The sequence below is a fragment of the Castanea sativa genome, chromosome 4, assembly GCF_040712315.1.
Source record: "Castanea sativa cultivar Marrone di Chiusa Pesio chromosome 4, ASM4071231v1".
NCBI lineage: Eukaryota > Viridiplantae > Streptophyta > Magnoliopsida > Fagales > Fagaceae > Castanea > Castanea sativa.
Window position 1 is genome coordinate 44,208,719 of NC_134016.1, and position 18,638 is coordinate 44,227,356.

Consider the following 18,638-nt stretch of genomic DNA (forward strand, 5'->3'; position numbering starts at 1 on the left):
ATGATGCATGGAACTGTCAGAAGAACATATAAGAAATCTGTAAATCAATCTCCGCTACACCAAAAATTGATTGGTGTCTTGGTCTAATGATAAAGAGTTATTTTCAGGAATGAACGCCATAAGTTGAAACTCTCTAAAAAAAAAAAAAACTGTCAGAAGCATATATAAATGAAAGATGCATAGATAAGTACTGTACATTAAATTCTTCAATTTAATTCAAACAATTAGTTGTATCAATCATTATAATATTAATGGTATTTTTTTTTCTTCTAAAAATAATTAAATTCAAAACAACAAAATATTTGAGTTCAATTGAGGAACTTAATGTACTGCACCTAAATTACTCTATCTATAAACCAACCCCTGGACTTGGTCCGAAATTTGCTACATGTGAGGGTGGCGGTGGTTGAGACTCTCGTAGGCTCCGGGAGAAAACTATTTTCTTACTTTTAATGTTCAAACCTTTATAGCTGTCTTCTTCTATTGGAAGTGTCTTCTTGGAACCATGTTTGCGGACAGATGCAAGCAATGAACTCTTCCCAACACCTTTTAGGCCAAAGAAAAAGATAGATCATAGTGGGTTAGAAATAACCCAAGATTAAAAGGACCTTGATATGCAAGGTGTAAAACTATTAAAAACCTCATTAAATTAATTCCACATAGCTTCTATAAATCCAAGATTTTAGCATTACTGCTCAAAAGTCTTGGTGTTGGTCCATGTCAACAAGGGACCCGCTTTGACTATAAGACTCTTCAGCCACTATATATCGTAAAGAAGACTGGCTGTAATATTGTACTGTAATTTCACATAGGCATAATCCGATTAAAAGCATTTTTATCCGTCTCTCTAAAATAGGATATGAAACCAATTTGGATGAGAAAAACGTCCAACTAAGGCAAAATTCTTGGTGTGGGACTCACATGTTACTGAGACATATATCTCATGTACCTGATACTGTCTACCAATTAAGGGAATAAAATGGAATTTTTATCATAAAATATGACCAAGAAAACAGCGTTTGGAATTTTCATGCAATCAAAACCATCATGCAAAGATATGAGGAACTAGCATTCTTTTATATTTAAATTTAGACTTGGTCTTTGGTACATCAATGCATAATCTAAAAAAAAAACCTCCTGTAGTGAACCTAAGCACCTAGATGTCAAAGTACATCTCCACAATCAAGCTGCCCGTATAAACGTCAAAACAATATTCTAGCATCCAATTTAACACGTAATGCAATGGAAAATTGAGAGTGAAAACTGAAATTCACATTATGATTGAATAATCTTTACAATCTCTTTTTATAGACTTTGAGAAACAGAGAAATAGAAACCAGTTACAAATGGACTGAATTGGACCAAATGGACTGAGGTGGACGGAATAGAAACAAATAAACCGAAGTGGACCAAATAGAACAAAATGGACCGAATAAAACTGAATGTTCCTAATAGGGCCAAAGTGGAAAAATGGACCTAACAAGACCCAGTAAGACCGAATAGAAGCAAAGTGGACATAATGGACCGAATAGAACTGAATGGACCTAAATGGATCGAATAAGACCAAACTGGATTGAACTGGACCAAATTGGACCGAATAGAACCTAAGTAGACCGAATTGGACAGAATAAGACCAATATGGACCGAATAAAACTAAAGTGGACCGAATTGGACCAAGTGTGCTTGTATCAAATAAAATGATGCCACGTCATTTACATTATGCCACATGCCATCATTTTATTAAACAAACAAATACACATGACAAGCATATGTGGCACTTAACAAGAAATATGGACAGATGTGCTATTGATGCAAATGGAATACAACTTCGAGGGGTAAAATTCAGTTTTGAAACATCAGAGTATAAAATTCAAAGTCTCCTAAATTTCAAGGGTATGTTTTGCATTTTAACCAAAATTTTATATATAGTAACACTTTGCTTATATTGATTCTAATGAATTACAAATTAAAAAATATGACTTCTATTACCCATCTCTTCTCTTGTGTTGTTAATAGGAATGAATGAATGAATTTAATCACATAACCATTATTCTAATACAATTCGGACAATCATTTTTCAGATCACAAATTATGAAAGTAAAATTAGTGCATTACCCTTTCAGATCCTGCAATTCAATAGATAAGGTACATGAGAGAGACGCAAAAGCTTAAAATTTCAGCCAAAATTTCAGCCAAATCCAAGTCTCAAGGACCTTGACATTTAATTATAAAATCTGCGAAGCTGTCTAGCATTGCATGAGGAAATTCCAATTCATACTAAATGTGATAGCAAAGAAAAATTATAATTACCATAAGGGACAGATGTAGAAGTTGCTGAATAATCACACACGAGAAGCAATACTGCCACAATTGTGGCCATCAACTTTGCTGGAAAACTGCTCATGATGGAAGGCTGAAAACAATAACTTCTTGAAGCCAGTCAGTTCACCTTTGTTGTGAAAAATTAAGACTCTAGACTGTGATGTGTGTTTGGTATAACTTATTTTGGTGAAATGAAAATAAGCTTTCATAAGCTGTGTTATGGAATTTAGCTTTTTCCTATTATAAAAAATAAAATAAAAAATTTTAAAAAAAACTAAGTTGTACCTAAGAAAAAGTATAACTTTAAAAATCCGTACATCAAGGGGAAAAAAAAAAAAAACTGGCCTAATTTATACTGTTACCCCTTAGCAACCTGCTTTCACTATGAGAATCTGCAACCAAATTAGGGTAGGCTCCAAAACACTTGCAAGTAGGACAAAAAAGAGTCGGCTAGGAGAAGGTAGGCAACTTAAGACTTTGAAACTAAAATGCAAAAAAAGTCGGTGCATCAATAGTATAGCCACCTTAACACTCCATTTAGGAGCAATGGAATGTTGGACCCTACTGTTCCTCAATTTGGAAGATGTAATGGTGATGGATTATAATGCTCCCTCATATTACCTATATGTTCCCATACACATCAATGGGAATGGAAATCACTTTCTTACCCCTATTTAGTATTGATTAGTAAATAACATCTGATTAATACAAAATTTGGCACGCATGTTAATTTTGACATGAATGGCTAACAGCAAAGAGATTGTGTAATCCAACTGTATGATTTTCAAAACATTAATCCTATAAAACGTTATTTAATGGTGGACAATTACACAAAATATACCTATATCCTGACCCTTAGTGAAAGGGTAGAAACCTTGAAAGGATTGAGGTGTTCCCCTTCCAATATATTTGGGAGTTTATTATTTAAGAAATATGTAATTTTACTATTTAGTATTGATTAGTAAATAACATCCGATTAATACAAAATTTGGCGTGCATGTTAATTTTGACATGAATGGCTAACAGTAAAGAGATTGTGTAATTTAACAGTATGATTTTCAAAATATTAATCCTATAAAACATTATTTAATGGTGGACATTGACAAAGAGTTACACCAAATATACCTATATTTTGACCCTTAGTGAAAGGGTAAAAACCTATATAGTAAAATTACATATTTCTTAAATAATAAACTCCCAAATATATTGGAAGGGGAACACCTCAATCCTTTCAAATCTATTCCGATCCCTCTTAATTTATGAATCTTTTCCTTTTAGAACTCTCAAACATACTGTAAATGCTTACCATGACCTCTTCATCTATTCATAATAATATTGGATGGAAATAAAACATTAAGAGGGGGGGGGGGGGGGGGTTACTGCAATCTGGCAAAAAAGTTTGACCTAGCAACTTTGGTACAAATACATTCCTTGTGAATGTGACAATCTATACAGCTGGTGCACATATACTGAAGTCAAACTATTCCTTGGCAACTCAAGAATTTTTTCTCTTACAATATGACCAAGAAACAAGAGTGGAATTTTATGCAATCAAATCATCAGGCAAAGATGAGGAACCAGCATTCTTTTTTATTTAAATTTACACTTGGTGTTTGGTACACTAGCGCATAATTACTGAAAAAACTCCACATGGTCAATCTAAGTACTTAGATTTCAAGTACATCTCCACCATCAAGCTGCCTGTGTAAACAACAGATTCATAGACAAGCAAGAGGCATACACTATACACGAGCAGCCAATCAATGAATCAAATACAAGTTTCCCCAATTCATCCCAAAGAAGAAAAAAAAAAAGACAAGTTTTCCTCTGAATTTGGTTCCAGATGCCATTAAGTTTTCTGGAACCCCTTTGAAGTCGAACAAAGCAATCAAACCTGGGGACCTCCCAACTGAGCTGAAGCTTAAGCTATGAAAATGAATGATATTTTAGAGGGGGAGGGAAGTGTAATAAATGGAAATAATGAAGGAATAAAGGTTCACATGGGAAGGAAACTGCAGTTATCCAGTATATGTTGATTGGACTACTTTGGACTCTGAACACCGCAATCCCCCCCTGCCCCAAACCCAAAAGAAGGGCCTAAGTTGGATATAACTAGCCAAGATATAGACGCAAGCACAAAATAGACCCCACAAAGACATGTTCCAGTGAATCTAGTTTGTAATATGACAAATAATGAATAACAAGGAATGTTCAAATGATGACCATTCCTTGTTATAAATCCATTGCATATGTCGTACAAAACTATCTTCACCTTACAGTTTTCTACCAAGACTCAAGAGACTATTTAATAACATTACACACTTGGATACCAGATTGAAAGGCTTCTGTTCATACACTTAAAAGAGCACCTGAACTTTCAATGAGAAAGATATAAACTGAGATGTTTACATTTCACTTAAGGATGTAAATTTGGAATTTGAAACCAACTTTGCCATAACCAACAAGACAATATTAGTTCAATAGATATGTAGTCACCTTCCAAATGCTGCAATAAGATTTTTTTTAGACTCAAGTGTTATGCCTCCTTAAAGTTAACATTTAAAAACAAAAACAAAAAAAGAAAGAAAGAAAGAAAAGGCTTGATCTGAATAGATCTGAAAACTCTAGCAGGCAATTCAGTATTTGTTAAAACTGGATTTTAGCATCTTGCATCCCAATACCCTTAGTCTACCACGCATAATTGCTGTTACAGCCCAGTATAATCCCAATGTTTCATACTTCAACTACATGATTAACCTTAATTTCCCTATATTTTCCATTTTCCTATTGACACTTCATCAAAGCAGCTTGCAGTAATTTCTCAGTAAAACAAACTGAACAAGGAAGGTCCATAATTAAGTGCTGGTTTCAAACAAGCATCAACACAAACATAACAAGCGCAAAAAAATTTTCATTAACAAAGCCTTCAATAAACAATTTCACAAGTTTGTCTACATCTACAAACATGAACATACCATATTAACCACAAAATTGAGTCCACATATCAACATAACACCTCAATGAACCAGGAAGCGCCTTCTTCCACGCCTCAAGATCCGGCAAATCACCAGTAAGAGCAATCGAGCTATCCTCCTTCCGATTCCCAAGACTCAAAACAAACAATTTTTCTCCAAAAACCCGTCTCATCGCCTTCAAAGATTCCTCCATAACTACCTTCCCATCTCTCCTTTTATCCTCAGCCTCCACACAACTACCCCCAACATTAACCATCACTCTCCCGCCTTTCCTCAAACACTTCTTGAGCATTTCCCAAGTATTCGGATCCTGAAGCTCAGGTATCAAACTACCTTGACTAAACAAATCAACAAAGATCCCCGAAAACCCGTCTCGAACACTAGCTTTCAAAGCATTTCCAATGTAAACAAAAAGCCTATCTGGGTATTGTTTCTCAAGCCTTTCAAGGCCAAAATACTCTCTCCCAACTGCAATCACAGATGGGTCAAGCTCCCAACCATGAATAACCAATTCCGGGTACAACTCAAGGCACAAACGGGCTGCAGAACCCGCTCCAAACCCGAGAATTGCGACGGGTCCTGGTGGTATTATAGGAGGTAAGGTGGCAAAGACATCAAAGTAAGTGTCTGTGAAAGATTTGAATCGGAAAGAGATGCTGTGAATGTTTCCAGGAGTGTCTAAAAGGAGCAACCTTGAACCAGCAAAAGGGTGGTCGGCTTTTCTGGAAACTTGGAGGACACGAATGTAGTTGTGCCTGGACTTGAATTTTACGAGGATTTTGACGTCTTCAATGGGAATGCCATTGTCTTGGGTTTTGGTGGAAGAAGAAGAAGAAGAAGAAGAATGGGTTGGTTTGTGTGAGAGAGTTGTTGTGAGGAATGGGTATTTTTTTGGAGGGGTTGAGATTTGAATTGGGTAGGGGATTAACGGTTGTATTTGGAAATGGTGTGAAGTGAGAGTAACTGAGATTTGGTGGAGTTGTTGGAGTGACATTTGCGCTGTGTTCGGAAAGTATGAATACTCTGGTGTGTTCATTGACTATTTATACAGGCATTGAGAGCATTTGAGAAGTGAGACCCACTTCATATACCCAACATATGACAAGCTTAATATATATATGCCTAATTTTACATTGAGAATGAGTCTGAGTTTGAATTCATTACCAAATTAGACTATACATGCATATGCCTAATTTTTTATTGAGTACAAGTCGAGTTTGAATTCATCACCAAATTAGACTATGTGTTCAACTTTAGTTCATTTTTTATTGAACAAATTTGGACTTAATTATGAGTTATTTTATTCATTTATTCGTTATCCATATTAGACTATACATGTAAGTTTAGTTCATTTTCTTATTGAACAAATTTAGACTTAACTATGAGTTATTTTATCCATTGATTCTTTATCAATGAAAGGTATACAACGTGACCAAAAGAATTTACCCCTTTTATAAATTTAAACTTATAATAATTAAATTATAGTTGAGATTATATTATAAGAGTTTAATTAGGTAGAATAATTTCTTTTATCAACTCATAAAAAATAAGATAGAGCAACCTTGTTACTTAAGAGAATCATAACTAAGTAGAGTCCCTTTCCTTTCTTTTTACCAAACTTAGTATTGGTGTAGACTATAGAGGGCATGAATGGTTGTGCTCCAAACAGACTATGAGCATGAGGGCAACTTGCACGTTAGAGCATTAACTGTTGAACCAGATTATTGTGATTCCTCTAATGTAAAATACTAAAATTACTATTTGGTTTTTATCGAAAGAAAATTTTTGATACCGGGAAAGGCTAAGCATTAAAATAGCCGCGAGTGGCATTGCCAATTTCTTTCTTTCTTACTTTCTCAGAAGCAGTGGCAAAATATTGTATAATTATTTAGCAACAGGAAATGGATGGTGCATCTACCATAATCATAAATAAAATAACCAGTTTTAGGGTCTGTTTAGATACCACTTATTACTAAAAACTAAAAACACTGTAACAAAATAATTTTTAAATTTGTAAATAGTACCATGAGACCCAGTTTTAAAGTTGTTTTCGCTGGAAAAATACTTGCGGGTTCCATGAACAGCACAAGACCCCGCCAAAAAAAGGCCAACGTGCAAAACGTTGGGTCTGCCGCTATCCAAACCCATCCTTAGTATGATTAATGCAATGTAATTCAATAAATGGAACAAGCAGTCTAGATAACATTTATGCACGTAACAGAAGTCCTGGACAAAGTAACCTACTTAAAACAAAAATTGACTTGAGGTATACCCAAGAAGAATGTCACTATGGACAAAGTATTCAAATACTGTGTACTCAACCTAACTCTGATTTTGATACATTCTAATATCAAAAATAAAAATTTTGTGCTTATAAAGTACAAGAAGAAACGGGAGGGAGGGATCAACATGACAGTAAAGTGCCTATTCTAATGCTTCATGGCCAAATAAGACATAGAAGCTAAGAAGTTAAGCCATGTCAAGACGGTGGATGCTCTTCAATTTTAACTTCATCCAATCTTTTATCTTCTTCCATTTCATCAACTGCATCCCTGCATACATAATGACATAACATATGCTCAGATGAAAACACAAATAACAGTCAAAAAAGCCACCTAACAACATATAAAGACAATTCTATACACAGACACAAAAACCCTTGGAATCTTCAACACTTTTTCCAATTTATGATCCAAATTCCAATTGTTTTTATTAGAGACGACAGGGTTATAAGGAAAGATAGTTTACATTGTCCCCTCTCTCTCTCTCTCTCTCTCTCTCTCTTCCAAAGCCTTAACCCACATTACCCACCAGGCTTACCTCCCAAAGCAACCCTCGAGCTGATCACACAACTCTCCTTCAGAATTGTAAATTTATATACAACCTGTTTGTACCTTAACAAGTAACACTACCCCCCCCCCCCCCCCGCCCCCCAAAAAAAAAACAGTAACACTAAACTGCATTGAGAGAGAGAGAGAGATGTTGCACAGAAACAGCTTCCTTCCACTCTAGTTGGGGTTTGAAAAGATCGTACTAAATGTTGATATAGAAAATTAACATGAGGTTTGAATTTCATTGTGCCTGACCGGAGGAAAGGAAATTGAAGCTTTTAATAAACTAATGCAGACATTTTAGTTAAAGATATATAATGTGAACACAACCACACACACGCACACATGTAGACAAAAACACAAAGTAACAAACACATATAATTTGGTAATAATATAGCTGATAGCAAGTTTTTTAACGGATTTAAAACATACCTCACCCAATTATTTATGGCCTTATGGATCCTAACAGATGCCCATTTGACTTATAGGCCAGATAGTTTAGAACCAAGATTAAATTAGTGCCCATAAATGGCTATCATGGATAATAACAGAGAAGAGGATTACATTGAAAATAGTTTAAATTAAGGTTCCCCATAAAATTATTCAAATTCCAACAAGTACAGGATATGTTTAGTTTCTATCCAGAAAATTTTGTACAAAGGTAACTACAAGAACCCTTTCACATGTACAACATTAGAGATGTGACAATTCCAGGATGGAATAGATAGCCTAATTAAATGGACCATACTGAAACAGGGACATAATATTATGATGAGAAATGAAGCTTTACCTCATGTCAGAAGTATGTCGAGGCTTCAAATCTTCATCAGGATCAGAGTCATAATCATCACCATTCCATATGCGCTGTTTTGGCCTTCGTTCCATGGTCTCTTCAGCCTACATCCAACCAATCCTCCAGTAAGATAGGCATAGCAAAGATGTTATTCAGAGAAATATAATTGAGAAACTTGCTACAGACTACCAACCTCTTCTGGAACTTCTGTGATGGGTGGCGTTGTCTGAAAAGGTACACTAGGTGCATGTGGTAATCTGGAAAGTTGCTCTAGCAGTGTATTCCTGGAAAATTGGATCAAACTATTTTTCAGGCAAAAAGCTATACGAAAGGAGAACATAGCTAACCAAGAAAGACACAGACATATTGAAATAAGCAATAAATACTGAGCAATGGACAACGTTACAAGAGATGCACTATCAGACACGGAAAAACACATCCGCACATTTAAAAACACAATCACAGAGGGAAATTATTTGAAATAGAAGTATAACTTTGAACTAATTGGTGTCACCATGCAAAAAGATAGTTTAAAATTTTAAATTAAATTCATGGATTTAATCATTAACACCACCACCACCAGCAACAATCATTAATACCAACTATAATAGCAAATAAGAAAGTAATAGACTTATGGTCAGGAAATTCCCTACTCCTTCCCTTTGGGACTGCACACATGGGAGGGGGGGGGGGGGGGGGTGAGACTTAAAGTACCTTATTTTCTCCATATCTTTGGGTGAGTTTAGGTTCTCCATGTTGCATGGATCAACGTGAAGAGTATAATCTGGCCCAAAATATTCATAATATTCATTGTAAGGCAATTTATTATCAGGCTCTACCCCAACTGCAACCGCTGTCTGTGACAAAGAAACATATTAACTAGTTAAAATCATATCTAATCGTCACCTATAAAAGTTGAAAGGGAGTTTGTTGAAAAAAGGTGGAGAGACAAAGAAAGGAAATGGAGAGGAATACCTCGTAGCACCAGCAACGAGCAACATTGCGGATAGTATACCCTCCCCCACCCAAGACCATCAGAGGTACGTTGAATGATCTAAGAAAACGAAGGCAATCTGCATGGCCCTTTACGGACAAGTTGAAGCACCCCAACCGGTCACCAGACAATGAATCTGCTCCGCATTGAAGAACAACTGCATCTGGCTGATATACCTCCATGACTTTTTGAATGAGGGGACGAAACAGACCACGGAAACTCTCGTCGTCCATTCCATCGTTTAAAGGGACATTCAGGGCATAATTCTTCCCAGTCCCCCACCCTGTGTCCTTAATGTGCCCCGTACCTGGAAAGAAATCTCCAAATTTATGAAATGACACGGTCATGACTCTGTCAGTGGTGTAAAATGCCTCTTCAACACCATCACCATGGTGGACATCAATATCTACATAGAGTACACGCTGCCCAGTGACAAAAAGTTAAGTGTTCAGAAAAATATTGAGTAATTTGCAATATTGTGCTGTTCTAGAATACTAAACAGTGAATAGAACAAAGGTTCAAGTAAAGACAGCATTTCATGCAGAAGATATTGTGCACAGTTTTAAACTGGTGTGATCACACAGCCCAAGGAGACATCAAATATGATAGGCTAAATTACAAATAACACCCTCTAACTTACACTCATTTACATTGAAACAAAAGTGATGGTTTTAATAATTGCTTAATGAAAATGGGTGTTTTGAAAAATCTGAGTGTTAGGTGAGCACCTACCAAAACTGTTTTTGAGAAGCAAATTACCAAAAGGAAAAAAAAAATCATATAATGGGTTCTTTTAAACTTGTTATCATTTCCCTTAATATAAATAATAATTTTTATTTATCATTATTATTTAGGGTTCGATGAGAACAAAGAACAAATATTCTCTGTGTCTTTCTCATCAGAGAAGAGGGTAAAATGGAGAGTTTAACAAAAAAAAAGTGAGGGTTCTTTAGAAATAACAGCCGAAAAACCCCAATAGTAATATTAAAAGTTGTTGTGGCAAATAAGTGTGGTTTTGAAATGCAACTCCTAGGGTCCATTACACAAACACACCTATTTCCATACAAATCTCACTGGTAGTTTTGTTATTTATCAAAAATAAGATCACTGGTATTTTTAGTTTTTTTAACTCTTGTAAATGACGTCGTTTTTGTGGACTTAGTGTGAGTAGTGCAGATTGGACAAAAGGACTACATTGGAAACAAAAGGAAAGTAATAGCCTATATAATATAATGAAATAAAGTTAGTTCCTACACATCATATTTACACGAAGTGACTCAATAAGAGCATACACATTATACTCACTATATGCACATTACATATTAAGTATACTTTACCTGAAAATCTTATAACTAAATATCCAAGAAATTTAAATACTATTACAATTAATCCTCTACCATAATTTTTAGCTTTTAATAAAAATTAAGCCTTACATAATATACTCCCCTCCCCCCTTTTTTTACAAGTATGTTTTGGCCCGATGAAAGTGTGGAATGCTTCAGCCATGTAATCTCAGGTGATTTATTTTTCTAATTTTTACTAATTATTTTATTATTCAAACATATGGTTGCATTGATAAACATACGACAACTACAAGTAATATTATCATTTTCAAGGACAATTATATTCAATATATTTAATTTGGGAACCTAATGTAATGCACCCAAGAAACTGTCCCTAAGTTTTATCTTTCAACAATATTACTGAAATATTTTCTTATTTACATATCATCTCTAATTATTCAGTCAAAAAAAAAATTTTTTTTTTTTTTTGGGATAATATAGAAAAAATTTCTAAAGAAGGGTCCTTTGGACTCGTCTCTAGCTAGTAAAACTGCAACAAACCCGCCCTAATGCGCTATGCAGTTTATGCTAGGGAAAAAAACTATAATATTGTTAACACATGCAACATAATGCCAGTGAAATATAATAAAAGTGGGTCTTACACACTCTAATCATCCACTATAATACTTCAATTAGATAAAAATTTGTTCTTGCAATACATACTTCCACCACATAACTTAAAAAGTACTTTTTTTTTTTTTTCCAACAATACTACATGCAAACAAATTTCACAACTTTTTCATACAAATTGTGATCAGTACGACATCACTTTCACACCAAACCACCACTAACATAACTTTTATGAGTAATGCTACAGTTACAAACAATTTTACAACATTTCTACAAACTGTTGTTGTGGCCAATTCTTACTATCCAGCCCTAGCTAGTAAAACTGCAACTAACCCGCCCTAACGCGCTATGCAGTTTATGCTAGGGACAAAAAAAAAACTATAATTTTGTCAACACATGCAACATAATGCTAGTGAAAAATAATAAAAGTGGGTCTTACACACTCTAATCATCCACTATTATACTTTCATTAGATAAAAATTTGTTCTTGCAATATATACTTCCACCACATAACTTAAAAAGTCTTTTTTTTTTTTTTTCCAAAAATGTTATGTGAACACAAATTTCACATCTTCACTTTTATTATACATCAATCACACCAAACAAACAGTCATAAAAAAAAGTTAAGTTTGTGAACGAAAACGACAATAATTGATAAGAGTTATATGTATATATATTTATTATTTGAAAGGAGAGTGAAAAAGACGAAAATACCCTGTGAACTTTGAGGAGCTCAAGAATGCCAAGCACGATATCATTGACGTAGCAAAACCCAGAAGCCTCAGACTTCTTCGCGTGGTGAAGGCCACCGGCCCAGTTGAGGGCGATATCGGCGTCGCCACGGTTGAGCTTGACGGCGGCGCCGATGGAGCCGCCGGCGGAGGACTGGCAGAATCCGAACAGGCCGTCGAAGACGGGGCAGTCCTCGCCAACATTAAACCTCTTGAGATGGCGAGAGAAGGAGTGGTCGGAGAGGGTCTCGGGGGTGACGGAGGCGAGGAATTCGACGTAGTCGTCGGAGTGGAAGCGGCGGATGTCGGAGGGGTTGGCCGGAAAGGGGCGGTTGATCTCCATGCGGCGGTGGAGGGAGTAGTGGACGATCAAGTTGTGGGCCATGCGGATCCGGTGGGGTTTCATTGGGTGGCCTTGGCCGTAGTAGTAGTCGCCGATGCTCGGCTCGTAGAAGTAGCTCACGCGCCGCTTCTTCGCGTCGGGTCCCGATGGGAGCGACGCGCCTCCCATGCTTTCTTCCATTACTGAAAAACCCAGATCGCTCGCTCGCTCTCTCTCTCTCTCTCTCTCTCTCTCTCTTTTCTTCGAGTCGCAGAGTTAGGATGTGAAATTTGGTAGTACAGAGCAGTGTCTTGCGTGGAAAAGTGACTGTATTTATATGAAGATTATATAGATTGGGCTGAACTGAATAATCTATGGGCTAATTGGGAAGGTTTAGCCCAAGGTTTATGCCTCCATTAAGATTCAAGACTGAAAAGTAATAATGCTTAGGACAAACTATTATTTTGGTCTATGAATTATGGGCATAATTTTAGGTAATATTTTGAAAAAAAAAAATGCTTGGGTCAAAATTATTTAGTTGTGTAGCATTTTTTTAACTCGATTTTGTCAAGCTCGAGTACTTGAAACTTGAGTTTGACAAAATCTAGTTAAAAAAAATGTTATATATCTAAATAACTTTAACCCAAAGCTTTTTAAAATATATATATATATATATATATATATATATATATATATATATATATTTCCTGAAGTTAAACTATTTGGCCCCAAAAACAAAAAAAAAACCCATAATTCATAGACCAAAATAATAGTTCGGCCTAAGCATTATCACTTTTCAGTCATAAATCTTGATCAAGGCATAAACCTTGGGCTAAAGATATAGATTGGGCTGAATAATCTATGTGGGCTAATTGGAAAGGTTTAGCCCAAGGTTTATGCCTAGATCAAGGTTTATGATTAAAAAGATTTTTTTTTTTTTTTTGAATAATCGGTTTATGATTGAAAAGTGTTGTGAAAACATGTGTTTACAATATTTATAAAGCAAACAAATATGTTTGGTATTATGTTTCAAATAACATATTTTAGTGTGTGAAAAAAATAATTGTGTATTTGGTATGTGTGTGTGTTTTTTTTTATAAGAAATGCAAACGGATGTCCTTAAGGCAATGATTAATAATTCATTTAAAAAAATTTTTTATGAGAAAAGAAAAAAATAATAATCTTTTGACAACTTTTTCTATTTTCCATAAAAGTTGTGTCAAAACTTTCCTAAAATGAATTATTAGCTATTACTCCAAGGGCACCCGTTAGCATGATCATTTTTTAAAAAATTGATAAGTGGGCCCCCTAATAGGAATTAAAGAATGAAGCTTTATGTGTTGTCTAATCAAGTGTGCCCCATGTTTTTCAAAATGACAAAACTTAGGTACAGTACCTTAAGTGCTGTTCTTTAGATTCTCCTCTTAAAATTCAGCAATGTTGCTACTTAACTAAAATATATACTTCCATCCCATGAGAAAAATTCATATGGAAAAATTTTAAAAGGGAAATCTAAGAAACAACACCTAAGTATTGTACCTAAGTCTTGCTCTTTTTAAAATATTTACAAAAATGTCATTGAGCAATGTTGTTTGAAATCTGAAAACTAATAAGAAGAGTTTTCTAAATTTAGTGTTTAAACATTTTAAATTAAGTAACGTGACTCAATTTATGGTGGTAAAGTAATTGTATTTATATAAAGATATAGATTGGGCTGAATAATCTATGTGGGCTATTTGGGAAGGTTTAGCCCAAGGTTTATGCCTCAATCAAGGTTTATGACTGAAAAGTGATAATGCTTACAGCCCAAAAAATTATTGTGGTTTATGAATTATGTGTTGCTTGCTTTGAACGGTCAAAGAATTGGAAAAAGAATCGATTTTCCTTTTTTCCTTGGTTCTTGACTGGGTTTAACTTGATTTTTTCATTTTTTATTTAACCAATTGAACCAGCCAATCCGGTGCTTATATCCAATTTTTTGGCTAGCTTTTATCTTTTAGCTTTCATGTACATATTTTTAGAACTTCACTTTTTTCATATTTTAAAAGTATAAATATATTTTAACACACTTTCAGCAAAAAATTAAATAAGTTGATGTCAAACACACTTACATATCGGGAAGAAATATTAAAAAAAAAATTGCTAGATTATTCGCTATTTTCTCATTAGATATCTTTAAAATCTTTTAAATTGGAAAAGTGCTACGTTCATAACATTTTAACAATAATTTCACAATCATGTGGTAAATTATTATTGGTTCTAATTTGAATCTACCACTGAAATTACTTTTTAACCCACTAGTTGCCACTTATAATTTCTTTTTAAAATGTTGTGAATATGGTATTTTTCTTTAAATTGATAGTATGGTGAATGGAATTTGATACCTTAGGATTTAAAGCATGCTCTTCAATTCCATTAAGCCAACCACCAAAGTGTCTCCAAAAGGATGATCGATTTCATCTTTAAATTATTGATTGTATTAATTTAGTTCTTAGAGTTTTTTTGAAAACAGTTTAATATTACTTTTGTCGCCAAAGTTCTCTATTGAAATCGTACAAATTATTTTACATGTTAAACTCACTTGATTTGTAAAACAATTTTACAGAGTAACATGAGTTTTTTTTTAAAAGGTGCGGTATTGATAAAATTTAACCATTTTCAAAATTATAGATATTAAATTGATGCCATCAATAATTTTTTTTTTTTTTTTTTTTTTTTGGAGAAAGGATGCCATCAATACTTTGGCAAATAGTTTAAATATTTATTTTTTTATAATTAAAAAAAAAAGCCTACAAATTCTCAAAATTGAATTTATATTTATCACTTTCTCAAAAGAAAATTATATTTATCAAATAAATAATTAATATACATAAATATGTTTCACAAAAATTTTCCACTAATTAATTACTAGTTATACCACTGCATACCTTTGGTGCAATGGCCACTCCACAAGTATAAGTGCTTGTAGGGTGTAAGGGTCAAGGGTCGGAGTTCAAGTCTCCAGGAGGGAGTTTCACACACATATATACTTAAATTAGGTTAGAATAAAAATTATATATTGTATTAAAAAAAATTAATTACTAGTTATCTAATTATTGAGAATGGAATGGGCCAAGGCTAAATAGAGTACAATGGCCTTACATATAGTACCATATTTGCTGGCCCAAGTGTGCTTGTAATGAGGAGGAAGCCCCAGAAAGGGAGAAAAAAGAGCACTCGAGTCCAGGCCCGTACGGATTACCTTTTTCTTTTTCTTTTTTTGGGGGGTTTTCTTAAAGTCCTATTGATCATTAAGATTTGTTATATTATTGCTGCCTATCAGCCCATAGCCCAAATAGAGCCCTATGAAATAAACAGCTAGAGATATCGAATGTTTGGGCTTAAACGCCATGATAGAGGATTGAGTGTGCCCAGTGATTGTTCTCAAAGAAGAAGAAGAAGAAGAAAAAAAGTCTGTCCAATGATTGTGTGTCATATCATGAATCTGCTGTGCTATGTTTTTGTTTTTGGTTTTGTTTTTTTGTTTTTTTCCTACTGAATATATCATAAACCTGTTAAATTGGGCTCTATAAAGGAAAAACCAAGACCAACAAATTTTACAACATTGTTCAATAATTTACAAGGGTTGAAATGACACGTTGTTATTAGTATACATTAAAAATGATTCCAATGATAGCTTCATTTGAAAGTGACGTTACACACCATACCAGCCAATTGTTGTGTTTGTTGCATTATTAAAATAAAATGTTCAAACCCTAGTGATTGATCATCTAGTTGCTAAGAATCTATGATATCCAACGCACGCACACTTATTAAGTAACATTTAATGTAACTTTTATATGATTTTTAATATTCATCATGCTCTTCAAATATTAAAATAATTGAATAATCTTTATATGTAAGTTATTTAAATGTACAAACCCATGTGACTATTCATCCAATTGCCAAGAATCATTGGACATCCATGCGCACACACACTTATTAATTGATATTTGGTGTAACTTTTTATATGTTTTTTTTTTTAATATCCATCATACTCATCAAATATTAGGATGATTGAATACACTTCATATGTAAGTTATTTAAAATCTTAAATTTTTTCTATTTTTTTAAATATACCAAATGCATAATTTATGAATAAAATAGTAAAATGGGGTATGCTAAATAAACATAGATAAAATATGTAATTTAACAATAGATTGACAAAATATAAAATTATCGAATAAAAAATTAATTACATCAAGGATAACTTAAAACCGAAATTCACCAACCCTCTGTATCTACTACATAATCATTTGTCTGTACATGCTAATTTTTCTTCTTCGTCGGCAACTTAATGACAATAAAAGATAGATTAGGACCATATACTCCTTCTGTATGAAGTTTGAACCAGAATGATACGACTGTCAACATTCTGAGAGGTACCTCTCATAGAAAAACTAAGTAAAACAAGGTCATACACACGCATCCATGAATTTTCAGTTGAATAAATAAGCATCTTTGGAAGAGTAAATTTCAAATACAAGTCATTTCTTACTTCTAAAGACATATTGGACAAATATATATAGCTTGCTAGGTTGTAATTACTAATTAGTATAATGTAACTGTGAATGGAATCATGATTCTTATGTCACAATCCATTATTAGAGAAGAAACATATCTCCATGACAATGAAAACCCTGCCCTCAAAGAAACAGTACCCCAAAAAAGAAAAAAGAAAAAGAAAAAAGAAGAAAGCTACGGAAATATTATGATTGTTGTAGTATGCAATCTTTGACTTTGATTAACTGAATATAAATGAACCACTAATTCTAAAGTTGTACTCGAACTTTTTCACACAAAGCTACACACAATTCACGTATAAAATGGCACAATTTTCGTTGCTAACAACATATATAGGTGCAAAAAATATTAAGCTGACATACAAATACATATATATGTTGGAGAAAGACAATGATGGGTGCAATGCATGCTCAATTTTTTACAGACAACAAAATATTCTGATATCATTACTGTGAATAAAATGATCGCCAATAAAGCAATTTCTGTGTAAAGCAATGTCGGTCTGTATTAAGCATTAAACATCCCAAAGATTATAAAGGGTTTTGCATAGCCAAAAATAATAATAATAAAGGGTTTTGTGTCCTACGTCAAAGCCATGAAATTTTCACTAACCTTCTCGATCTGATTACAACTTCTAATGGCGACTAGTGTATATCATAGTCCTGCAACTAAAGGTTAAATCGACTTTGAAAGTTAGCAAACCTTTTCTGATTAGCACTTCTAATAATGTCGACTAGTATAGTAGTATGTATCATAGTCCTTCAACTAAAGGTGAAATCGATTTTGAAATTTAGCAAACCATATCTGACTATAACTTTTAAATGTCGACTAGTATGTATCATGGTCCTTCAACTAAAGATGAAATCGATTTTGAAATTTAGCAAACCATATCTGATTATAACTTTTAAATGTCGACTAGTATGTATCATGGTCCTTCAACTAAAGGTGAAATTGATTTTGAAATTTAGCAAACCTTCTCTGATTAGAACTTTTAATAATGTCGACTAGTATAGTTACTATGGTATATATATATCATAGTCCTTCATCATCAACTAAAGGTGAAATCGATTTAGGAGTAGAGGAACATGTGGACCAAATTTCATGGGCAGGTGTTAAATGTTAATAGAGTTGTTTATATTGGTGTCAAATCAAAATTTTTGTTATCAATTGGAGACATGAAACTTTAATCAGGGT

General features: G+C 33.9%; 2 protein-coding genes across 2 annotated transcripts; both read right to left on the reverse strand.

Annotated features, from left to right (window-relative positions):
* Positions 1–5,217: 5,217 nt before the first annotated feature.
* LOC142630859 (uncharacterized) lies at positions 5,218–6,406 on the reverse strand. Its single transcript, XM_075804911.1, has one exon. It carries the CDS (start codon positions 6,331–6,333, stop codon positions 5,302–5,304), a length of 1,032 nt encoding a protein of 343 aa, XP_075661026.1. The 5' UTR covers positions 6,334–6,406; the 3' UTR covers positions 5,218–5,301.
* Positions 6,407–7,453: 1,047 nt separating this feature from the next.
* Positions 7,454–13,198, reverse strand: LOC142631805 (histone deacetylase 6-like). Its single transcript, XM_075806126.1, has 6 exons — positions 12,543–13,198; positions 9,897–10,337; positions 9,636–9,778; positions 9,115–9,205; positions 8,919–9,025; positions 7,454–7,849 (listed from the first exon to the last, which is right to left on the reverse strand). The coding sequence occupies exons 1-6, from the start codon at positions 13,080–13,082 to the stop codon at positions 7,777–7,779; spliced, it is 1,395 nt and encodes a 464-aa protein (XP_075662241.1). The 5' UTR covers positions 13,083–13,198; the 3' UTR covers positions 7,454–7,776.
* Between the last annotated feature and the right edge of the window lie 5,440 nt (positions 13,199–18,638).